The following is a 26,305-nucleotide window of genomic DNA, read 5'->3' as shown; positions in this document are numbered from 1 at the left end:
TTTCCCATTCTCCTAATCAGCCAAATTCATTTCTACTTCAGTAGCTTATCTATGTTTCTTACTCCTACAATTGAAAATGTTTTCTGAAGTTCCTGTTGTGGTTCAGCAGTAACGATCCCGACTAGTATCCATGAGGGTGCAGGTTTGATCCCTGGCCTCGCTCAGTGGGTTAAATATCTGGCGTTTCTGTGACCTGTGGTGTAGGTGGCAGATGCGGCTCAGATCCTATGTTGCTATGGCTGTGTCTGTGGCCAGGAGCTGCTGATTCGACCCCTAGCCTGGGAACTTCCATATGCCGCGTGTGCGCTCCTAAAAAGAAGAAGAAAAAAAAAGTTTTCTGTGCTCTTGCTTATATGTATATGTACATATACATGTATACCCCACATATAAAAATTTTTCAAATGCCATGTTTTTCCAAGTGCTGTCTATAGGCCATATACATCAGAATCACCTTGGGGGCTTATATAAGAAATGCAGCAGAAATGCAAATACACACACATATAATTTTTAAAATTACTATTTAGGAGGTCTGAGATGAACACCTAACCTTGCTAGTCCCTGATATCCCACATTGGCAACTCTCATTACGAGAGCATCCTTCTCATCCCACTTGGGCTCTGACACTTTAGGTTGGGTTGATATTCTCTCCCCCTTGCCCCATTAAGGCTCCAACACCCAGCCCAGGGTCATCATGGTTTCTGCATCCCATATGGATACCTAGCTAATGGTTTTAAGACTGAATTTTTCAGGAAAGAAAAGAGAAAGAAAAGGTAAGGCATTTTAAAATATGGTTTTATAGTATATTTGTCTTATTACAAAATGATACATTGCTTACTTTTTGGCAGACTTTTTCTTCATAAAAATAGCATCAACTAGTGTATCATTTTGAGGGACTTAAATTTCTTTGTTAACCTTGTTTCTAAGACTCATTCATTATCATTACCTATCAGTGGTAAATCCTTAATTTTCATTATCATACCATATTACATTGTGTGAAAAACAGTAATATACTTATTCCTTTTCCTGTTTACCTGATATATTTCCAGTTTCTATTATAACCAACCTTGCTATAATCGTTTCAAAAAATGTTTTCTGGTGACTGTTGCACAAGAGGTTTTCTAAGCTAACTAAAAAAGGGAATTGCTAGATTACATAGGGATAATTTGTAATACTTTTTAAAGACAAAAATGAATAATTAATTGTTATAAATTTCCTCTCCCATTTGTAGCAAGTCTTCATACGTTTATCATGATCATGATGAACAGAAACTCTTAGTTAAAAAAAATTTTTAGTTTTAATATAATCTAGTATATCAAGCTTTGCCTGTATTCTCACCATTTTTGATACTTTATGAAATCCTTTGACAAACACGATCATAAAGCTTTTCTCTTTCTGTATTAGCCTTTAAAAGTCTGAAGTTTGGGAATTCCTTGGCGGCCTAGTGGTTAAGGATCTGGTTTATCATTGCTGTGACCTGGATCACTGCTGTGGTGTGGGTTTGATCCCTGGCCAAGGAACTTCTGCACATGTGGCCAGAAAAAAAATTTGAAGTTTTGCTCTTTACACTTACATATTTATTTAACCAAAGAGGAAACGATTTTTGTATCTGGATTAAGACAGATTCTGATTTCATTTCCATTCCTATGTACTCTCAACTTTTGGGGCATAATTTATTGTATAGTGTCTTCTTTCTCTATTAATATATGGTGTCATTTCTGTCATATAGCAAGCTTGCATGTATGGATTTGTTCCTCTTACTCAGTCCTGTACTCAGTTTCATATTATCTTAATATACCAGAGCTTAAAATTAAGTCTTAGAGGAATTCCTACTGTGGTACAGTGGGTTAAGGGTCTGGCAATGTCTCTGTGGCAGTACAGGTTCGATCCCTGGCCTGGTGCAGTGGGTTAAGGATCCAGAATTGCTGTAACTGTGGAGCAGTTTACAGCTGAAGGCTTGGATTCAGTTCCTGGCCTGGGAACTTCCAAATGCTGTGGATGCAGCCAAAAAAGGAAAAAACGATTAAGTCCTAGAGCAAATCCATTGTTTTATTTAGTGATTCCATTTCTAGAAGTATTAGTGTCCATATCCCCCACTGAACATTAGAGGAATGTAAAGAGCATTTTTTTTTTTTGTGGTCTTTTTGCCTTTTCTAGGGCTCCTCCCGCAGCACATGGAGATTCCCAGGCTAGGGGTCCAATTGGAGCTGTAGCTGCCGGCCTACACCACAGCCACAGCAACTCGGGATCCGAGCCGCGTATGCAACCTACACCACAGTTCACGGGAACGCCGGATCCTTAACCCACTGAGCAAGGCGAGGGATCGAACCTGCAACCTCATGGTTCCTAGTCGGATTGGTTAACCACTGTGCCACTATGGTTATTCCAAGAACAGCATTTTTGTTTTTCTTTTTTTTTTGGCAGGAGCTGTGGCATGCAGAAGTTCCCGGGCCAGGGATCGAACCAGAACCATAGCAGTGACCCAGGCCACAGTAGAAACAATGCTGGATACTTAACACTCAAGTCCACCAAAACTCCACGAGCAGCATTTCTGGGTAATAACATCAAAGGAAAATAATCCAACAGTACAATAGAAAACCTGTATTATATATAATCAATGGATTACTACACGATAACAAAAAAGTAACTATAGCAATATGTAACAACAGAGATGGTTTTACATTTATATGTTGGGAAAAAAGGTGAGGCACAAAAGCACATGTCCTGTGGAGTTCCCATTGTGGCTCAGTGGGTAAAGGACCCAACGTTTTCTCTGTGAGGATGTTGGTTCGATCCCTGGCTTCACTCAGTGGGTTTAGGACCCTACACTGCTGCAAGCTGCAGCACAGGTTGTAGACACAGTTTGGATCTGGTGTTACCCTGGTTGTGGTGCAGACCAAAGCTGCAGCTTCAACTCTGCCCCTAGCCTGTGAACTTCCATATGCTGCAGATGTGGCTATTAAAAAATAAAAAAGAAGAAGAAAAAGAAAAAAGGCATATGTCCTGTATAATTCCATTTTAATGAAGATCAGAAAGGATAAACTAAACCATATTGTCTAGGGTTACATATTTAAGTGGTAGAAAAAAGGTACAAGTCAGAAGATTGAATACAGCTATTGGCAAGGAAGTGGCGCATGATTGGGAAAGAACAGGTGATGCTAGCAATATTCTATGTGTTTACCTGTTTTATATCTACATCGGTGTTAACTTTATACAATTTTTTTAAACTGGTTACTTCTGTTTATACATTTTGTGTGTATTTCCCCCTCTACACCCCTCATATTCTCTAAAGAGTTTTAGTAAGACTGAAACAATCTTTTTCTTTAAAGACAGAATTCTTTTTTAAACCTGGTCCTGGTGCTTTCTTTTTAGCAAGATTTTAAAATATAGGTTCAATTCACATAATAGAAACACTCAGAGTATTTCTTCCAAGTAGAATTTTCCCTAGGAATACAATATACACATTTCACCTGAGCTTTCCATTTTGTTCGGCATAAATTTCTTCGAGTAGTCACTTTTTAACCTCTTAATATATATAGCTTATCTCTTTTTTATTTCCTAATTTTATCTCCTTTCTCTTTATTGATCAACCTTAGCAGAAGCTTATATATTTTATTAGTTACCATTAGTAGTACCAACTTTGGTCTGCAGTGATTTTCTCCACTGTACCTTAGCTTTTTTGTTGGTTTTTTGTTTTTATAGGTTTTTAATTTTGAAACATTTGAATGTATTGCCTATTCAAAAATACTACAAAAGTTTTTAAGGAACCATGGTAGATAACAAATGTGACCAAAAAAACACCCCTATTTATAGTCAGAGTTTAAACCATTGCATTTGTACCAGTTATTAACGTGTTTGAGTTCTAGTTGCACTGGTTTAACTGGCATCCCCTGTCATTCTTCCCAGCGCCAGTCACCTTCCCTCATCGCACTCAGCCTCTTTGCACATAAAGGGAACTTGCCTAACCCTTGAAGGCATCTGAATTTGCCCACACTGCTTGTTCAAGGCCACCCTGCCCCCAACTTCCAGTAGCCTTCAGCAAGTCCATTCGCTTCTCTGTGTCTGATTCCTATTATAAATTGGTGATAATAATCCCTCTTCTTCAATATTATACAGAGGGGAGAGCAATCAGTACTGGTGAATGAATTTTGTACTAGGAATTTTCAGCACTAGGTATTACTAAGAGGCTATTTCCATACCAGCTAAAATGCTCTTAACAAATAGAAAAATGTTTACCCACAAGCAAAAGTGCACATAACCCCCTTAGAAAAACCATATGGTAGAATTGCATTTGTAATTTCTTCACTTTATTCCTAAAACTATTAAGGAAGTATTTGCTCAGTGTTGGAGTCATTCTCACCAAAGGCATGGGATTCAATAAGCGAGAATTTCAATGGATGGATAAAGCATTCTGGTGAATGGCAGAAATAACAGCACGCTTGTTAACCTGAGATGGAGGTACACAGGGTATACAGTAAGTAGACTCACATGATAATGGTGTTTTGAAATAAAGATGTTGTTATTTAGCTATAGCAAGGCCTACACAGCTAGAGACAGCTGTCATTGTTATACTAATGATCCCAAGAGGAGGGGATATGACATGCTGTGTGGGGGTCACATAGGGAAGCACCAGCGAGGGTAAGGAGGCAGAGGGAGCAGGGAAAACATGGGCAAGAGTCTTTATTACAGTTTCTGTGGAAAGGAGCAGACAGCCTTAGGATTGGCTAGTTTGGATAATTTCAGGGGGTTTGAGTCACAGTGGCTGCCCCTGGTTGTCTGGTATTTGGCCCAGGGATGATTAGGACAGGAAAATAGTGGCCCCAAGTGTGAAAGCCCAAGAAAGGAGATGGCTGGGCTCTGGGTTGGTGGTTTGCTTTTGAAGGGTGAGTTCCAGGGAAGTTGTTTGCTATCTCCATGAACTGCTGGACCCAGGAGGGGCAGTTCCTCCAAAGTAATTATCAAGATCCCAGATGTCAAGGCATTAAAATACAAAAAATAAAACAACACAGTTAAGACCTATGAAATGATCAGTCCTCTCATAACATCTGTTGGAGGAACACAAGGAATGAGGACAGTTCTGAACAGTAAATAACTTTAAAAACTATCCCTAAAAAAACCTGACATAGGTATGTATGTATGTGTATACACATACAGATTTACTTTTCTAACTAGACTTAGCTTAGACGATATTAAATTATTTGGACTTTGCTTAGACTAAAATTAAAAATCTACAGGGCCTTGCAGAGAATTGTCCACATATTTTTTATGTAGAAATGGTTAGGTATCTGGAAATAATACTGTTAAATGTGTCTTTTTCAAATTGTAATTTTGTAGCCTATGTGTTTTATTTTTGTTTTTTGTTTTTTAATATAGGCGGTTTGGAGGAAACTTAGCCAATGAAATTCTAGAATATAGTCAGCAACGTTTAATTTTGCTGACAAACGTCATGGATGAGGAGAATGATTATTGAAGTATAACACAAAGAGATTGCTTGGTTTTGGAATCAGTATCTGAACACACAGTTGAGTTTCAATATAGTTTTCTTTGTACCTTAGCTTTTATTTTCTTATTATGTACATGTTTTATCTCTGTCCTTTATATTTTGGGGCTTATTCTCATTTTTTTAGTTTCTTTCTTTCATCTTTTTTTTTTGGCTGCACCTGTGGCATGAAGAGGTTACTGGGACAGGGACTGACCCCCATACCACAGCAGTGACAATGCTGGATCCTCAAACCCACTGAGCCACCAGTGAACTCTTCCTTTTTCAAATTTTTCTTTGTTTTTCCTTTTTAGGGCCTCACCTGCAGCATATGGAAGTTCCTAGGCTAGGGGTCAAATTGGGTCAAACTGGAGCTGCAGCTGCCAGCTTATGCCACAGCCACAACCACACCAGATCTGAGCCGCATCTGTGACTTAACATGCAACTTGTGGCAACACCAGAACCTTAACCAACAAAGTGAGGCCAGGGGTTGAAATGGCATCCTCATGGACACTATGAGGTTCTCAACCTGCCAAGCCATAACCGGAACTCCCTTTTTCTAATTTCTTAATTGGATTCTTTGTAAGTGAGCAGCATCCTATGGTGCCTTCCAGGGTCAGATCCTTCCTCTATTCTCTCTGCTTTAGTTTCTCTCTCAAGTACCTAGATAAAAGTATCTGATGCACATTTCCTGAGTTGTTTTACAGATGCTAAAACCACCACCAAAAGGAAGAAACTAACTACTCACTAATCATGAATGCCCCAGAAATACAGATTGATAGTTAACTCCTGTGACACTACCCTGTGACCTCACCATAAACCAATACAGAAATGATCATGAGCTGATCACATACCGTGGAATGCCTGTCCCTCAACTTGCCTTTAAAAATGCTTTCCCAACAAAATAAATGAAAAAATAAAAATAAAAAAAAAAAAAAGAGAGAGAGAGAGAAACAAAATAAAAATGCTTTCTTGGGAAGTTCCCATTGTGGTGCAGCAGAAAAAAATCCAACCAGTAACCATGAGGTTGTGGGTTTGATCCCTGGCCTCACTCAGTGGGTTAGGGATCTGGCGTTGCCGTAAGCTGTGGTATAGGTCAAAGGCTCAGCTCAGATCCCATGTTGCTGCGGCGTAGGATGGCAGCTGTAGCTCCGATGAGACCCCTAGCTTGGGAACCTCCATATGCCTCGAGTGTGTCCCTAAAAAGCAAAAAACAAAAAAGCTTTCCTGAATGACATCAGGGAATTACAGCTTTTTGAGCACTGTTCTGAACTCCTTGCTTGGCATCCTGCATTAAATGCTGCACTTTCCTTCTATAAAACTCAGGGTCATTAGACTGGCTCTACTGTGCAAGGGTGAGTGAACTCAAGTTTGATTTGGTAACTCTTTATAAATTTTCAGCAGTCTTGAAAATAATGTAACATTAAGAGCTATAAATCCCCCTCTAGGTACCTCTTTAGCTATATCCCACAAGTTTCAATATGTAGCACAGTATTTACTCAGTTTTAAATATTTTTAATATTTCAATTATGATTTTTATACAAGTTTTAAAAATTTATCTTTTTTCCTTTTAGAATTAGGATTTGAACCCAGGTTTTTCTGAGTCCAGAACCCAGCCAATAATCATTATAATATTCTTTTGCATTCTGGCTTATGACTAATGGACGAATAGTGACCAAACTCCATGGCATACAAGGCCCTCTGCAAGATCTGGCCCCCACAATCTTTTCTCTGTAGATTCATTTGACACTACACTTAATCAAATTCACTGTGTTTTGGCAACAAAAGCTTTCTTTCATTTTCCTGAACCTTCCATGCCTTTTCATACTTACCAGTCTAAAATGTCTGCTCCAGCCTTACACCTTTAAATAACAGATAAGTCTATTCTTCAGATTTTACCTTAGCCATTACTTCCACAGAGAAACTGTTAACTACCTCTGATATATTCTCACAACCCTAAATAATTCTTCTTAACAGTAGTCATAATATAAGAACCACTGAAGGGAGTTCCTGTCATGGCTCAGGGGAAATGAATCTGACTAGCATCCATGAGGATGCAGGCTTGATCCCTGGCCTTACTCAGTGGGCTAAGGATTCGGTGTTGCCATGAGCTGTGGTGTAGGTCGCAGACATGGCTCTGATCCCACATTGCTGTGGCTGTGGTGTAGGCTGTTAGCTACAGCTCTGATTCAAACCCTAGACTGGGAACCTCCATATGCCGCAAGTGTGGCCCTAAAAAGACAAAAAAAGAGAACCACTGAGGATAAGGAATATTTGTTATATTTGCTTACAACAATATTTACCCTCAGCACATGAAATAAATGCTTTTGCAGTAAATACTTGAGATATAAATGAACACACTCCTACTACATAACAAATACTACAGTAGGTCCTGGTTAGAGAAAGGTGAAAAAAACTGTTGCCATTTTTGGGAACTCTGTGTCATGTCCTTATCTGCACAATCTCTTGAAGGTAGAAACACTATCTTTCTCTTTATAATCTCTTCAAATTTCAGAAGGTAATTTTGTGGAAAATAAGTGTTTAATATTGCTGACTAATGTTATTAGAACTTGCTGGAACAGAAAGCTTTATCTGGAGTAAAGCCTTTTCTCTGAGACACAATTTAGGGTGAACCTTCCTAAAGTACATGGTTAAGATGTCACACAAATTGTCACTTTCTTACTAGAATGAAGTCAAAAGTCATTCTCTTTGTATATATTTTAAAGCCTCAGTAATTAAAACAGAAATAATATTTATACCAAAACAGACTGGTGGAAAGAGAATATAAAAATATAAAATAAGACACTAAAACCCCAAATAAATAAGAATTTGGTATACTATAAAGTTATTATTTCAAATATGTAGGGAAATTATAATTGAATCAATTAATTATGGTAAGACTATCATTTATAAATCCAAAAAATTTAAATCTCCTTAAAAAACTAAAACTTGGAGTTCCTGTCATGGCTCAGTGGAAAAGAAGCTAACTAGTATCCATGAGGATGCAGGTTCAATCCCTGGCCTCGCTCATGGGTTAGGGATCCAGCATTGCTGTGAGCTGTGGTGTCAGATGTACATACGGCCCGGATTCCAAGTTGCTGTGGCTATGGTGTAGCATGGCAGCTGTAGCTCCAATTTGACTGCTAGCCTGGGAACCTCCATATGCTGCAGGTGCAGCCCTGAAAGACAATAAATAAATAAATGAAATAAAACTTCACAAAAATCCAGTGGGAATATAAACCATAGAAGATAACACACAACACAAAAATAGTCATGCTTACAAATCTGCAACCTTGCTAAATAACTGGCCATAAACATAGTACTACCTTATACATAGTATCCACAGTACCACCTCATACCTTATCCAAAAGTAAATTTCAACCAATTTGAGACTATGTGTAAAAAAGTAATATATAACTCTTTGAAGGAGAATAATTAAATTACGATATATTCTTAGCATGGAATAAGGCAATTCTATATGTACTAATGACAAGATCTCCGGCATACATAAAGAGAAAAAGTTACAAACTTAAGTACAGTAGCTATGTTACATAAAACAACAGCTTTGCATATACATGTATTTGTAAATGCAAAAGAAAAGTATCAAATGATATACAATATATACTGTGAACAGTCTTACCCATGAAAAGAACAGGATTTGAGAAGAAATGAGAACATGTGAAAGGAGACTTACCTCTTGATTCAGTAAATTTCTAGTTTCACTGATTTATTTAAAAGCATGTATTCTCAAGAAAAAAATTTAAATCCCACATATTCTCTATTATAAAGAAACATTTTTTACAGATGTATGCATTGAGAGCTACAAAAAAAAAAAATCTGTTTATAGGATTCACCAAGGCAGATGATAGAGAAAAAGACTAATTAACTATTCTGTTATTGTATGGCAAGAAAACATAAAGAAAATCAAATGTCAACAAATACTAATACTCTGACTATATAAAGAGCACTTTAAAAATCACCGAGGCATTCCTGTCGAGGCGCAGTGGTTAACGAATCTGACTAGGAACCATGAGGTTGCGGGTTCGATCCCTGCCCTTGCTCAGTGGGTTAAGGATCCGGCATTGCTGTGAGCTATGGTATAGGTCACAGACGCGGCTCGGATCCTGTGCTGCTGTGGCTCTGGCATAGGCCAGTGGCTACAGCTCTGATTAGACCCCTAGCTTAGGAACCTCCATATGCCAACGGAAACGGCCCTAGAAAAGGCAAAAAGACAAAAAAAATAAAATAAAATAAAATAAAAATCACAGAAAAAATAGGTAAGGAACATAAGTTGGTAGTAACCTCCAATATGTAAAATAAGTGCCAATTAAAACAAGCAGGAAATAACATTTAGGAAGTATATTTCTTTTTTTAATATAGCTTTTTTAAATTTTAATTTTGAATTTAAAAAAATTTATTTATTTTTTGGTCCTGGCGTGCAGTGGCTTGATGTGGGATCTCAGTTCTCAGATCTGAGATTAAACCCAGGCTGCAGTGGTGAAAGTGTTGAATCCTAATCACTAGGCCATCAGAGAACTCCCAGATAATATATTTCACATACATTAGATTGAGGGCAGTTAAGGGTAGGGTAGATAGTATACAACTATTACCTTACAATGTTGGTAAAAGTTAAAAGAGGCATGGCTTTCAAGAAGGCAATATGACTACATATTTCAATTTGGCAATATATGTTAAAAAGCTATGTGTCTAGTAGTTTTCCTTTATATTTCTCTAACTGTGAATAAGGGTTTCAATGTGAAACAGAGAAAATATAAACAGTAAAGGTGAAGCCATATGCAAATGGTGAATATCATACCAATTCATTTAAAAAGATCAAATATTCCTTCAGGGAAAGAATCTGGCTGGATATATAAGAAAGGATTAAATGGTGTTTTGGGGAGTGATTTTTGACTTTGGGGAAAAAATAAAAATATAAAAATACTACTAAAAAACAATCTAAGGGAGTTCCCGTCGTGGCGCAGTGGTTAACGAATCCGACTAGGAACCATGAGGTTGAGGGTTCGATCCCTGCCCTTGCTCAATGGGTCAAGGTTCCGGCGTTGCCGTGAGCTGTGGTGTAGGTCGCAGACGCGGCTCGGATCCTGCGTTGCTGTGGCTCTGGCATAGGCTGGCAGCTACAGCTCCGATTCGACCCCTAACCCAGGAACCTCCATATGCTGCAGGAGCGGCCCAAGAAATGGCAAAAAACAAAAAAACAAAAAAACAAACAAAAAAAAAAATCTAAGACACAAGAAGACTTAAAAATATATTAATGATAGGATGAAAAGTTTCAGAGTACAAAGAAGCTAAGACAGCGTAATAATAAAAATAATTCCACCACTTAGCTATATATTGGATAAAATACACAATCTCTCTGGGCCTTCACTTTCTCATCTCTATGATAACTGCCTTGGGCTAGACTGTTAAATTCCCTTTTTTGTGGGGGGTGGGAGAGGGAGGCTGCACCCATGGCATGTGGACGTACCTGAACTAGGAACTGAACTCACGCCATGGCAGCGACTGGAGCCACAGCAGTGACAGTGTCAGATTCTTAACATACTGAGCCACCAGGGATCTCCCCTTGCTTCTTAATTATTTATAATTTTAGATAGCCTTAAGAACAATTAATTAGAACAGAAAGGGAAAGGTTTTACATAGTGAAAGTTGTTAGATTACCTGAACAATTCAGCTGCACAGGTATGTTACATCTGTACACAAGCTGGTTTCCTCTACTCAGATAAAATGTTACATGAGGAATTACCTTTTAGCATTCTCTTGTTCTTCTTCTTCTGGGAATGGCTTCTGTTTTTTCTTGGTCTGTTCTTCCAACAACCAACTTTTCCTCTTCAATCCCTTTTTATGTTCTGGATTCAGGTTTACACTCTGAACCACAGCTTCAATGACATCTGTAACTGTATCAGGACCAAGGTGCAGTGCTGTTTCTTCTTGGCCTTCATTTAATTCTGGGCTGACAAACTGGGCAGCCTGGAATGCTTGCATTGATACCACAGCCTGGAGGGGACATTTCCGAGGTCGACCCGGTCTGCGTTTCACAAAGTTATTCCCTGTCCTTGCTTGTCTTTGAAGTTTTTTGGCTTTTAAAATTTTATTGACATGGTCCAGGTTTTTCTTGGTGGCCAAGATTTTGTCATAATTGCACATTTTCCGAGCCTGGCGCTGCATAGCTTCCACTACACTTCTCTTGATATGATGGGGAGAACAGCTGCTTGGCAACTTTTCAGAAAGGAGAGAGATGCTACTACTGCAAGAATCACTGGGGACTGCAGGCACTAGAAGGCTGTCTGGTTTTCCCAGGGTTCGATCCTTGTTGTGGCTGTGGCCTGGACTGGAGGAAGGTGGCACAGAGGCAGAAGCAATCACACCATCAATATTTTTCTCCAGGGGCTCTTGGTCCTCATGGTGTACCATCCGCTGCAGCAGACTATCCACAGAGTCATCCCCAGAGGCAACCAACCTTGGACTTCGAGAAGGAACTCCATTCACTAAATGAGACAACAAATCACATGTGATAAAAATTTAAGTAACTTTTTTTTTGTTTGTTTGTCTTTTTTTGCCTTTTTCTAGGGCCGCTCCCTGCAACATATGGAGTTTCCCAGGCTAGGGGTCTAATCGGAGCTATAGCCACCGGCCTACACTAGAGCCACAGCAACGCCAGATCCAAGCCACGTCTGCAACCTACACCACAGCTCACGGCAACGCCAGATCCTTAACCCACTGAGCAAGGCCAGGGATCGAACCCAAAACCTCATGGTTCCTAGTCGGATTCATTAACCACTGCGCCATGACGGGAACTCCTAAATAACTTTTTACACAGGATAAAAGATAAGGAATACTGTTCATAATACCATATTCATTTGTTTTACACAGGCATATTGATAGTTTACTTTTCTGAACAAGGTACATTACAGTAACAACAGAAAATTCAAAATCGGCCCATGTTTCCCTGGTCATACATAGATCAAAACAACAATAATTCTCTAAGATGAGAAGCAAAAGGAATAGTTTATTTCTTTAAAAATGAATGTCCAGGAGTTCCTGTCCTGGTTCAGTGGGTTACGAGCCTGGCTGGGATTCACAGGGGCGTGGGTTTGATCCCTGGCCTCTCTTGATGGGTTGAGGACCTGGTGTTGCTGTGGGCTGTGCTGTGGGTCTCAGATGGGGCTTGGATCTGGTATTGCTGTGGCTGTGTTGTGGGCTGGCGACTGCAGCTCTGGTTCGACCCCTAGCCTGGGTACATTTATGTGCCATATGTGCGGTTCTAAAAAGACAAAAAAAAAAAAAAAAAAAAAAAAAGAAGGTCCAATTAAAAGACTCGACAACTAAATATTGAATGAAGATCTAAACTTTAAATAGATATTTCTAGTTCAGTGCTTTTCCTCCTTCTTTTTTTGTAATTCTTTTTATGGCGGTACTTGTAGAATACAGAAGTTTCCAGGCCAGGGGGTCGAATCAGAGCCTATGCCACAGCTATGGCCACACTGGCTATGAGCTGTATCTGTGACCTATGTAGCAGCTTGTGGCAATGCCGGATCCTTAACCCACTAAGTGAGGCCAGGGATCAAATCCACATCCTCACGTGGACTACACTGGGTCCTCACCCTGCTAAACCTTAACAGAAACTCCTCAGTGCTTTTTCTGACAATACTTTTTTTTTTTTCTTTTTTCTTTTTTAAGGCTGAATCCACAGTATATGGAAGTTCCCAGGTTAGGCACTGAATTGGAGCTATAGCTGCCAGCCTACTCCAGCTACAGCAATGTAGGATCCGAGCTATGTCTTCGACCTACACGACAGCTCATGGCAAGACTGGATCCCCGACTCACTAAGTGAGGCCAGGGTTGGAACCTGAATCCTCATGGATACTAGCTGGATTCATTTCTGCTGCGCCACAATGGGAACTCCACTTTTCTGAAATGTTTTAAGTGCAAAGGAATAAAAAATTCTCTCCTTGAGAAAAGCTTTAAAATTGTAATAGAAAACATCTGTAAATTAGTTCAGTAAGAATATATGTTCACGGTAAAATTAGTAAGTAAGTGGTCAAACATAATGGTTGCCAATGACCAGGGGTGGGGGAGGGAGGATAGAGAGGGAAAATTTAGGAACTTGGGATTAAAAGATACACACTACTTTACATAAAATAAACAAAAAGGTCCTACTGTATAGCATGGGAACTATATTCAGTCTCTTGTAATAACCAATAATGGAAAAGAATCTAAAAAAGAATGTATACATACACACAAACAAACACATACAGATAACTGAATCACTTTGCAATGCAGCAGAAACTAATACAAGGTCAATTAACTATATACATATACTTCAATAAAAAAAGAAAATAAAAAAGCCAAGTGGTCTTTAATATAAACTTTACCTTTGTGATCCAGTGATTTGGTGATTTTTGTTTCTTTAGATATGACTCAGTAACTTTTAATGACTATAATTAATGTGGGAAATGCTCAACTTCCTCTAGCAAGTTATATTAGTTTTACAACATTATAAAAATAAGATCTCAATAGGTTACTTCCCAAAAAGCCTAGTTTACTATTAATGATCACAGGTCATGGAGTTCCTTTGTGGCGCAGTGGGAAGGATATGGCATTGTCACTGCAGTGGCTCCGGTTGCTGCTGTGGCCCGGGAACTTCTACATGCTGTAGAGGGGGCCAAAAAACAAACAAATGAACATAAGTTACATTTCTCCAAAGTTAATCAATGAAACTAACACAACACTGTAAATCAACTATAGTTAAACTAAAAAAAAAAATGAGGTTAATGGATATGTGTGTATGTATAACTGAATCACTTTGCTATATAGTAGAGATTATCACAACATTGTAAATCTACTATACTTCCATAAAACTTTTAAAAAACAATTAAAAATTAATCAATTGGAGTTCCCGTCGTGGCTCAGTGGTTAATGAATCCAACTAGGAACCATGAGGTTGCAGGTTCGATCCCTGGCCTTGCTCAGTGGATTGAGGATCAGGTGTTGCAGACTCGGCTGGAATCCCACGTTGCTATGGCTCTGGCGTAGGCTGTTGGCTACAGCTCCCATTGGACCCCAAGCCTGGGAACTTCCATATGCTGCGGGAGCGGCCTAAGAAATAGCAAAAAATAAAAAAAAGACCAAAAAAATCAATTGATTTCTTACCTACATGATTTTAAAATGTGATACTATTCTAGATACTCCTTCACAAGCCCCAGGCATCCAAAATTATAATCTCATCATATTACATTGGAATTTTCTCAAATTAACAATGCTGTCCTTCGAATATATCCAATAGTCTGGTTTAAATTTAGTATCTTTAAAATTTGAAACTTTCAGCTATATTTTCTATCACCACTTGTTTTTAAAACTCTGTTTCCACTGTTTTCATGATAATAAAATACTTTATCTTCCAATTACTTGTGGCTTCATTAAATTTAACTTTAGAGGTCCTTAATCCTCAACATTTGTCATTTACCTTTTATACTTATTTTCCCACTGGGAATGTTTATTCTCATAGTTTCAATTATCATCACAATATACATACTGATTTTCAATTTCATCTGAAAATTATCAAAATTAAAACTGATCCTGGAGCTCCCGTCATGGCTCAGCCGAAACACATCTGACTAGTATCCATGAAGATGCAGGTTCGATCCCTGGCCTTGCTCAGTGGGTTAAGGATCTGGCATTGCCGCGAGCTGTGGTATAGGTTGCAGACGTGGCTCGGATCCTGCTTTGCTGTGGCTGTGGTGTAGGCCAGTGGCTATAGCTCTGATTCAACCTCTAGACTGGGAACCTCCATGTGCCGTGGGTGTGGCCTGAAAAGACTAAAAGAAAAAAAAATTAAAATTGATCCCTTTTTCCCAACCTTTAAATGCTATGCTTAGCCTAGTACAAGCTTTTTTTTCTTTTTTTTTAATTTTTTAATTTTAATTTTTTTTTGAGATGCAAAAGGCCCACAGAAGTTCTGGGGCAGGGATCAAAACTGCGCCAGAGCAGTGATCTGAGCCACAGCAGAGACAAGGCCAAATCTTTAACCTGCTGAGCCACGATGGAACTTCTACAAGCCTCTTCTTGTTACAACTCACTCTTAGGTAATTCACTCAACTATTATCTATATTCTTTCTTTTATAAGGCTACACCAGCTACATATGGAAGTTCCTGGGCCAGGGATCAAATCTAAGCCACAGGTGCTACCTACACCATAGCTGTGGCACCATCCAATCCTTAGCCAATGTGCAGGGTTGGGGGATCAAACTTTATGACGCCACAAAGAGACAACACCAGATCTTTAACCTGCTGTGCCAAAGCAGGAACTCCCCTATATTTTCTTTTTAAAAAAATTTTTTTTAATTGAACTACAGATGATTAACAGTGTTGTGTTTCAGGTATACAGCATGGTGATTCAGTTATACATACACACACACACACACACACACACACACACATATATATACACACACACATACACATATTTATGTGTATAATTTATATGTGTGTGTGTATAAAAACATAATTTTTTAGTCTTTTTCCTTAACAGGTTATTAAAAAATATTGAGTATAGTTCCTTGTACTATACAGTAGGTCCTTGTGGTTATTTATTTTATATATAATAGTGTATAAATGTTAATATTAAACTCCTAATTTACCCCTGCCCCCTTCCACTTTGGTAACAGTAAGTTTCTTTTCTATGTCTCTGGGTCTATTTCTGTTTTGTAAATAAGTTCATTTGTATCTTTTTTTTGGTTAGATTCCACATATATCATGAGATATTTTTCTTTCTGTTTGGCTTAATTCACTTGGTATGATAATCTCTAGGTCCAACCAGGGATTATTTCACTCTTTTTTATGGCTGAGTAATATTCCATTGTACCACATGTACGCATCTATCCATTCATCTATTGATGGACATTTAGGTTGTTTCCATGTTTTGGCTACTGTAAATGGTGCTGCAATGAATCCTGGTGTAACTACCATCTATATTCTGATGACTCCCAAATCTCTATTTTATCAACAGAACTTTTTTCTAATTTTCTACTTCTGCATATTTCACAGATTTCTGAAGCTCATATTTACAACTTAATTATTTTTTTCCTTCAATCTTGCTCCTCCTGATTACTTTTCTCAGGGCATGATATCATAAAACCAACTATTCAACATTATATACATTGAACACCAATCACGTGGCTGGAATTTTGTTATCTAAGCTCAGATCAAATCATATTTCTTTCTTTTCCCCACAAACCATAAAATTTTGTCTTATGTTAGTTTGATCTCTTGACCCTATCTATTTTTCTTCATACTACTATAGCACTCAAGGCTAAGCTAACCTTATCTCTCTAAATATGTATACAACTCTTTTGATGCTTCTCCTATCAGGTGATGGTATCTAATTCCTCTCCTCTTGAATATGAGCTGCCCTTCATGGGTTGCTTCCAGCAAAGAGAATCTGATGGTAATATGAATATGGTGATCTTTAAGGTTAAGCTAGAAAAGGAAGCACAGCTTTCATTTGAGTTTCTCAAGCCACTGACCTTGGAACCTAGCATCCACATTGCAAGAATCAAGGCTAGGAATTGGCATGCAGCTCAATAGATCATCTACTGCTAAGGTCATAGGCAGCAGCCAGCATCAATCACCAGATATGTGAATAAGGCAGCCTTTGAAATGCCTCCAGTCCTGCCACCTTCTGGTTATAACCATAGAAAAGACATCCAGATACTTTCTAGATGAGCACCTAGAACTTTGGAGTAAGTGATTCTTATTATTTGACATCACTAAGGTTAAGCTGCTTTGTTATTCAGCAATAATAGATAACTGGAACATTTTTCTTACTATTTCCACTCTTGCCTTTTAACAACCCATTTTTGACACAGTAGCCTAAGTAATCTTTTTACAAAAAACACAAATTTTATTAGGCTTTCACTTATGCTTAAGACTCTTTAAAAGCTTATTACTACATAAAAAAAACTCGGAAATTATCACCCTTGCTTGAAGCCTCATGTCATATTAGCACTCTATCTTGAACTCTCAATTACAACAATAATGAACTTCAACTCCTCAAATCTAACATGTCCTTTCCTGACTTAAGGCCTCAGAATATGTTATCTCAGAGCCTGGAATAACATTTGCTCTGTTTATCTGCTTAATTACTATTCACTCTTTAGGTTACAGTGAGGCTATCACTTTCTTAAGAAGAACTTTTCTGGCCAGACCCGCCCCCCCGCCACACTATTAAGAATTACCATAACACCCTCTCCTTTCTTAGCACTAATCAGAGTAAATAATGTATTTACTTTGTGCCTTTAATGACCACATAATCAATCACAACTGTTAATAAGCAGTGAAGAATGAATCCTGGGTTCAAAATTCCAGAATTTCTTTGTGTCTCCTCTTTCCCCTCATCAACTGCTCAGTGCTACCAAATGTTTCTAATTCGTGAAAATAAATTTAAAACAAAATCCTAAAATGGGTATTGTTTGAAATTACATACCTGAGCCACTCACCTAGGGTGCTCATACCTTACTTTCTAAATTGACCCCATCTTCTCAAATTTTAGCCTGCTAATTTTCTTTCTTTCTCTTTCTTTCTTTCTTTCTTTCTTTCTTTCTTTCTTTCTTTCTTTCTTTCTTTCTTTCTTTGTAGTCTGCTCTGTCTAGGACATGACACTGGACATTATGTTTTAGATATAATAGTTTATTTTGTAAATTAACTTCATTGAAAGTCAAGGTTTTTTTTTGTCTTTTAAGGGCCGCACCCTCGACATATGGAGGTTCCCAGGCTAGGGGTCCAACTGGAGCTATAGTTGCCAGCCTAAGCCACAGCCATAGCAATGTAGAATCTGAGCCCTGTTTGCAATCTACACCACAGCTCACTGCAATGCTGGATCCTTAACCCACTGAGTGAGGCCAGTAATCAAACCCGCATCCTCAGAGATGCTACTTGTGTTCATTAACCGCTGAGCCTTGATGGGAACTTCCTGAAGTAAAATATTGCATAAAATTTAGTTCACCTTTTATGCATTTTTATGACTTTTGACAAATTTACCATGTAGCCACTATCATAACCAAGATACAGAACATTTCCATTATGTTTTAAAGTTTTCCTGGAGTTCTCTTGTGGCACAGCAGATTAAGTTACAGAATTGTCAGTACAGTGGCTTCAGTTATTGCTGTGGCATGGGTTCAATCACTGGCTTGGGATTTTCCACATGTCCTGGTTGCAGCAAAAAAAAAAAAAAAAAAAAAAAAAAAAAAAAAAAAGTTTCCTTGTGCCTATTACAAGACAATCTGCCTGTCAACCATAGTCCTAGGGAAGAAACCACTAATCTGCTTTCACTGATTATAGATTAGATTTGCTTTTCTGAAAATGTTTTATATATATGGTAAAGTATGTGCTTTATTGTTGTCTGGCTATTCTTTTTTCTTTTTAGGGCTGCACCTACAGCATATGGAAGTTCCTGGGTCAGAGGACTAATGGGAACTGCATCTGCTACCTATGACACAGCCAGGGCAAAACCAGATCCTAGCTGCACCTGTGACCTACGCCACAGCTTGCGGCAGTGTAGGATCCTTAACCTACTGAGTGAGGCCAGAGATCGAACCCACATCCTCACAGAGACAACACTGGGTCCTTACCCCCTGAGCCACAACAGGAACTCCTCCAGCTTCTTTCATATAGGAATTTTAAAAAAAGAAAAAACAGAAACTTATTGGCTGTATTTGCAGCCTGTGGAAATTCTGGGTCTAGGGATCAAACACGCACCATAGCAATGAACTGAGCCACAGTAGTGACAATGCCAGATCCTTTTTTTTTTTAATTACTATTTTGTCTTTTTGCCTTTTCTAGGGCCGCACCCATGGCATATAGAAGTTTCCAGGCTAGGGGTCCAATCGGAGCTGTTGTTGCCAGCCTACACCACAGCCACATCAATGCCAGATCCGAGCTGTGTCTGTGACCTACACCACAGCTCACAGCAACGCTGGATCCTTAACCCACTGAGCAAGGCCAGGGATTGAACCCGCAACCTCATGGTTCCTAGTTGGATTTGTTTCCGCTGCACCACGATGGGAACGCCCCAGATCCTTAACCTGCTACGCTATCTAGCACATTTTTGAGATTCATTTGTATTGTAGTATCCCTTTTTACTATTCCTATTATATTTGCTTTTACTACTGAATTATATATCAAAATTTGTATACACATTCATCTGCAAATCCATATTGTTTCCAGTTTCTAACAATAAAGAATAAAGTTCCTACAAATATTGTGTATATGACATTTGGTTTGGACATGTTGACATTTCTCTTGGGTCAATACCTAATACTGGAACTACCAGGTAGAAATAAGTGTATGTTTAAGTGACAAACTCTTTCAATGTGACTGTACCATTTTATAGTGTTATCAGCAATGAATGTGAGTTTGAGACTAGGCATAATCAATCGTTTTAATTTAACTTAATTCCACAGCACAGAAATGCCAGATCTGAGCCACACCTGTGACCTACACCACAGTGTGTGGCAACACCAGATCCTTAATCCACTGATTTAGGCCAGGGATCAAACTAGCATGCTCATGGATACTAGTCAAGTTCTTAACCTGCTGAGCCACAACAGGAAGTCCCAAGAACTAACATTTTAACAACACTGGTTCCTCTAAATAAACATAAATCTGTAGTATCTATTTATACACTCTTTACTTTTTATCAATAATGCTTTATATTTTTAATTATATAGATTCTGTATATATTTTACTAAAAATTGTTTTTCAGACTGTACCTGCTGCATGTGGATATTCCCAGGCCAGGGATGGAACCCACATCACAGCAGCGACCTGGGCCACTACAGTGACAATGCCAGATCCTTAATGTGCAATGCCACAAAGGAACTCTTATTTTATAAAATTCATCCCTAAGTATTTTGACTTTTAATATAACTATAAATGGTATTTTGTTCACATTTCAATTACTAATTATTCATTGCTGTATACCAAAACACATTTTCTTTTCTTAAACTCATTAGGTTCAGCAGCTTTAAGAGATTCCTTAGGAATTTTTCCACATATCATTATCATCTGTATATAAACATTTTTTCCCACTTCTTCCTTTCTGATCTATATGCCTTTTATGTCTAAAAACTGGGTTTGTATGTATATATGTACGTATTTTTTGCTTTTTTAGGGCTGCACTCACGGCACGTGGAGGTTCCCAGGCTCAGGGTCAAATCGGAGCTGTAGCTGCCAGCCTATACCACAGCCACAGCAATGCAGAATCCGAGCTGTGTCTGTGACCTACACCAAAGCCCATGGCAACACCAGATCCTTAACCCACTGAGCAAGTCCAGGGATCGAACCTGCATTCTCATGGATGCTAGTCAGATTTGTTAACTGCTGAACCACGCACGACAGGAACTCCAAGAACCGGGTTTTAAAAAAACAAAAAACAGGTGTTAGATTTTGTCAAATATTTTTACCTACTTGGATGATTATGATTTTCTCATTTTCTATTAATTTCTCAAAATGCATTAATTGATTTTTCTACTCTTAAACCAACCTTGCATTCCTAAAATAATTCCACATGGTAACGGTATGCTATACATTTAACATACCAGATTCAAACTGCTATTCTGTATTATTTGCATTCATGCTTAGAAACAACAGTGGTTTGGTTTGTAGTTTTCTTGCAATGTGTTGCTTGGTTCCAGAATCAAGGTAATGCTGGCCTTATGAGTTGAGATATGTTCTTACTTTCTGTATAATTGGTATTATTTTTTTTCCCTTAAATGTTCATGATTGAAGCTATTTATGCTTTGAGTTTTCATTGTAGGTAAGGTTTTTAACAAGCGGAATTTTTTAAACAGACATAGGTCACTTAGGCTATTTATTCTTGAGTTTTAGTATTCTTGGTGTTTTTCAAAGAATGAGCTCCTCATCAGAGTACCCACTGTGGCTCAGTGGAAACGAACCCAACTAAGATCCATGAGGACGAAGGTTCTATCCCTGCCCTTGCTCAGTGGGTTAAGGATCTGGCATTGCTGTGAGCTGCAGTGTAGGTTACAGACGCAGCTCAGATCCTGACTGTGGTGTAGGTCAGCACCTGCAGCTCCGATTCAACCCCTAGCCTGGGAACTTCCATATGCCGCAGGTACGGCCCTGAAAAGCAAAAACAAACAAACAAAAACCCAATGAATGAGCTCCTTTTATCAAATGTATTGGCATAATACTGTTGATTTTGCTCCCTATTGTTCTATTACGGCGCACAGCAATTGCAGTGATGTCCTCTATTTCATTCATGATATTGATAATTCGACTTTTTTTTTTCTTTTTTTTCTTTTTTTTTTGGTCTCTTTAGGGCCATACCAGTGGCATATGGAGGTTCCCAGACTAGGGGTCCAATCAGAGCGGTAGCCACTGGCCTAAGCCAGAGCCACAGCAATGTGAGATCCGAGACGTTGTGATCTACACCACAGCTCATGGCAATGCGGGATCCTGAGCGAGTCCAGGGATCAAACCGGCATCCTCATGAATGCTAGCTGGGTTCGCTAACTGCTGAGACACAATGGGAACTCAACTTTTTTCTTAGTTCTTTCAGCTGGTTAGCCTTTAAAAAAATTTTTTTTTTCAACAAACCAGTAAAAGCTTTCTGTTTTCTGTTTTTTTCAACTCTTATATTTATCATTTTTCTTCTAATTTGGGTTTAACTTGCTCTACTTTAGCTTCCTAAAGCTGAGAGCTTTATACTATTTAGACCTTTGTTGTTCAATGACGTAACTTTGTAAAGCTAAAAATACAGACTTAGCTATACCCTGCAAAATTGTGTATGTTTTCACTTTTATTCTAATTTTGTCTGTGATTTCCTCTTTGACTTACGGGCTACCTAGAAGTGTGTTGTTAAATTTTCACATTTGGGGAATGTCAAGACAATGTTTCTTACTGAATTCTAATTCAATTCCATTGTGTTCCTAAAATATATTCTGTATGATTTCAATTTTTCAAAGTTTGAAAGATTTCAAACTTTATTAAGAGGAGTTCCTGCTGTGGTGGAGTGGGTTAAGGACTCAGCATTGCTGCAGCTGTGGTATAGGTCACAGATGCGGATCAGATTTGATCCTTGGCATGGAAACTTCCATATGCTGCAGGTGCAGCTGATAAAGAAAATAATAAAGTAAGTTTACTAAGATGTTTTATGGACCAGAATATGATATCTTTATAATTTCACATGAATTTCAAAAACATGAGAAAAGAGTGTTTTCTGTTTATTGAAAATTTCTGGAACTCTTCATCTCTTTGGAAGAGTCGTGTTTCTAACTAGTATGATTTATCTGCTTGAAGAATATGTCTACTATTCTAAAAATGCTGGCAACAGATTCGTTAAGCTTGTTTTTCTGATAATGTTTATTTTGCCTTCATTTCTGAAGAATATTTCACTGGCTACAGAATTTTAAATTGACAGGTTTTTTCCTTAAAGCATTTTTTTTTCTTTTTCTTTTCAGGGCTATACCTGTAGCATGTGGAAGTTCCCAGGCTAGGGGTTGAATTGGAACTGCAGCTGCCAGCCTATGCCACAGCCACAGCCACTCCAGATTCAAGCCAAGTCTGCAACCTACACAACAGCTCAGGACAACGGCGGATCCTTAACCCAGTGAGCAAGGCCAGCGATCGAACCCACATCCTCATGGATACTAGTCAGGTTCGTTACTGCTGAGCCACAACAGGAACTTCCATCCTTAAAGCACTTTAAACACATCATCTCATTGTCTTCTGTCTTACAGCTATGACAATCCATCTGCTGTGATTCATTCCCATGTTCCTCTGTATACTATTTTTTTTTTTTTTGGTGGTTAATTTAAATTTTTTCTCTTAACCACTGGTCTTAATAAATTTGATGATGATGTCCCTGATTATTGAATGTTTGTGTATCCTGCTTGGGATTTGTGGAACTTTACGGATCCATGGGTTTACAGCTTTCAGTAAGTGTGAAAAATTATTGAGGATTATTTTTCAAAATTTTTTTAAATTCTTAACTCCCTCCTTATAAGACCCTAATCTTATGTACGTTGGTCCTCATATTGTACCAGAGGTCACTGAAACTCCAATCATTTTATATCAGTCTATTTCCCCATCTCTGTACTTCATTTTAAGTAGATTTTGTTAGTATTTCTGAACGTTCAAAGATCTCTTCTGCAGTGCCTAATCTGCTGTTACCTCATTCAGTGAAGTTTTCATTTGAGATACTGTATCACCCAAAGAAGTCACAATGGGGAGTTCCCATCATGCCTCAGCAGGTTAAGGATCCAGTGTTGCTGTAAACAGTGGTGTAGGTCACAGATGTGGCACAGATCTGGTATCTTGGATACTGTGCTGCTATGGTGCAGGCCCCAGGTGCAGCTCCAATTCAACACCTAACCTGGAAATTTCCACATGCTGAAGGTGTGGCCATTAAGTAACACTGGATTTTTAAAACAGCTTCCATTTCACTATTCACTATGTTCATGTTTTTCTTTAAATTCTTTTTTTTTTTTTTTGGTCTTTTTGCCTTTTCTAGGGCTGCTTCCTGTGGCATATGGAGGTTCCCAGGCTAAGGGTCTAATTGGAGCTGTAGCCGCTGGCCTATGCCAGAGCCACAGCAACGCGGTATCCGAGCTGCATCTGCAACCTATACCACAGCTCACGGCAACGCCAGATCCTTAACCCACTGAGCAAGGCCAGGGATCGAACCCACAACCTCATGGTTCCTAGTCGGGTTTGTTAACCACTGCGCCATGACGGGAACTCCTCCTTTAAATTCGTAAAGACAGTGGTTTTAATAAAATCAATGAAACTAGAACACAGCCTCGCACCATGCACAAAAATAAACTCACAATGGTTTAAAGACTTAAACAAAAGACAAGACACTATAAAACTACTGGAAGAAAACACAGCAAAACATTCTCTGACATCAACCATACAAATGTTTTCTTAGGTTAGTCTCCAAAGGCAATAGAAATAAAAACATAAACAAACAAATCGAACCTAATCAAACTGACAAGCTTTTACACAGCAAAGGAAGCCATAAAAAAAAAAAAAATGAAAAGACAACCTATGGAATGGGAGAGAAGTAGTTGCAAAAGATGCACTGACAAGGGCTTACTCTCCAAAATACATAAACACCTCATATAACTCAACAACAAAAAAACAAACAACCCAACTGAAAAATGAGCAAAAGACCTAAACAGACATTTCTCCAAAGAAGACATATGGATGGCCAATAGGCACATGAGAAGATGCTCAACATCACTAATTAGTAGAGAAATGCAAATCAAAACTATAATGAGGTACCACCTCATGCCGGTCAGAACTGCCATCATTAATAAGTCTACATTTATCAAAAGCTGGAGAGGGTGTGGAGAAAAGGGAACTCTCCAATACTGTTGGTGGGAATGTAAGTTGGTACAGCCACTATGGAAAACAATATGGACATTCCTCAGAAAACTAAATATAGAACTACCACATGATCCAGCAATCCGACTCCTGAACACGTATCTGAGCAAACTATAATTCAAAAACTCCTATGAACTCCTATGTTCACCATAGCACTATTCACAACAGCCAAGACATGGAAACAACCTAAATGTCCATCAACAGATGATAAGATGTGACAGGTGTAAACAATGGAATACTACTCAGCCATAAAAAAGAATGAAATAATACCATTTGCAGGAACATGAATCCAATTAGAGATTCTCATACTAAGAGAAGTAAGTCAGAAAGAGGACAAATTCCATATGATATCACTTTATAAGTGGAATATAAAATATGGCATAAATGGGAGTTCCCGTCATGGCTTAGTGGTTAATGAATCCGACTAGGAACCATGAGGTTGTGGGTTCGATCCCTGGCCTTGCTCAGTGGGTTAAGGATCTGGCGTTGCAGTGAGCTGTGGTGTAGGTTGCAGACGTGGCTTGGATCCTGCATTGCTGTGGCTCTGGCATGGGCAGGGGGCTGCAGCTCCTATTCGACCCCTAGCCTGGGAACCTCCTTATGCCGTGGGAGCGGCCCTAGAAAAGGCAAAAAGAATAAATAAATAAATAAATAAAGGCGTAACACTAGATTTTGAAAATATTTTCCATCTCACTATTCACTATGTTCATGTTTTCCTTTAAATTCTCAAAGACAGACATTTTAATGCACTTTTCTGCTAATTCCATCATATATGTTAAATCTGTGGCAACTCCCACTGACTGATTTTTATTCTGCTAATTCATACTGTCTCTCTTCTTGAAATGTCTATTAATTTTTAATTGGATCCTGGGCATTGTAACGAGACATTCTGAAGTGCCTAGATTTTGTCATCTTCCTTTTAAAACTGTTAAGTTGGAGAAACAGGAAACTTGTGCACAGTGTGTAGGATGTAAAATGGTGCAGCTGCTATGGATGACAATATGGCAATTCCTCAAAAAAGTAAAAAACAGTGCTTTTTTTTACTCCAAAAAAATTTTTTAAATTAATATAAGTATTATCATCTAGAAGTTTCACTTCTAGGTACAGGAGAATTATAAGCAGGGTCTCAAAGAGATATCTGAACAGTCATATTATATTTATAGTGGCATTATTCACAAACAGCCAAAAGGTGGAAGTAGCCTAAGTATCCATTAATGGATGAATGATAAAGAAAATGTGCTATAAACATATGTAATATTATTCAGATTTTAAAAAGAAATTCTGACACCTGGATGAGCCTTGAGGATGTTATGCTAAGTGAAGTAAGCCAATGAAAGAGGACAAATACTATGTAACTCTACTTATGTGAGTTGCTTAGAATAGTTATAAGAGACAAAATGTAGAATG

At 38.4% G+C, this 26,305-nt stretch overlaps 1 protein-coding gene across 8 annotated transcripts in view; it reads right to left on the bottom strand.

The window, feature by feature from the left end:
• The window catches only part of ASH1L (ASH1 like histone lysine methyltransferase), a 187,463-nt gene that overhangs the window by 82,011 nt on the left and 79,147 nt on the right, over positions 1-26,305 (bottom strand). For all 8 annotated transcript variants that reach the window (XM_021089697.1, XM_021089694.1, XM_013997002.2 and 5 more), the window contains one exon: positions 11,238-11,979. In XM_021089697.1, coding sequence (XP_020945356.1) covers positions 11,238-11,979 — 742 coding nt within the window. The remainder of the gene's footprint in view (positions 1-11,237; positions 11,980-26,305) is intronic.

This window comes from Sus scrofa, chromosome 4 (genome assembly GCF_000003025.6).
Source record: "Sus scrofa isolate TJ Tabasco breed Duroc chromosome 4, Sscrofa11.1, whole genome shotgun sequence".
In the NCBI taxonomy this organism is placed as follows: domain Eukaryota; kingdom Metazoa; phylum Chordata; class Mammalia; order Artiodactyla; family Suidae; genus Sus; species Sus scrofa.
Note: the sequence above shows the minus strand (reverse complement) of the source record. Positions and strands in the feature narration are given on the sequence as shown.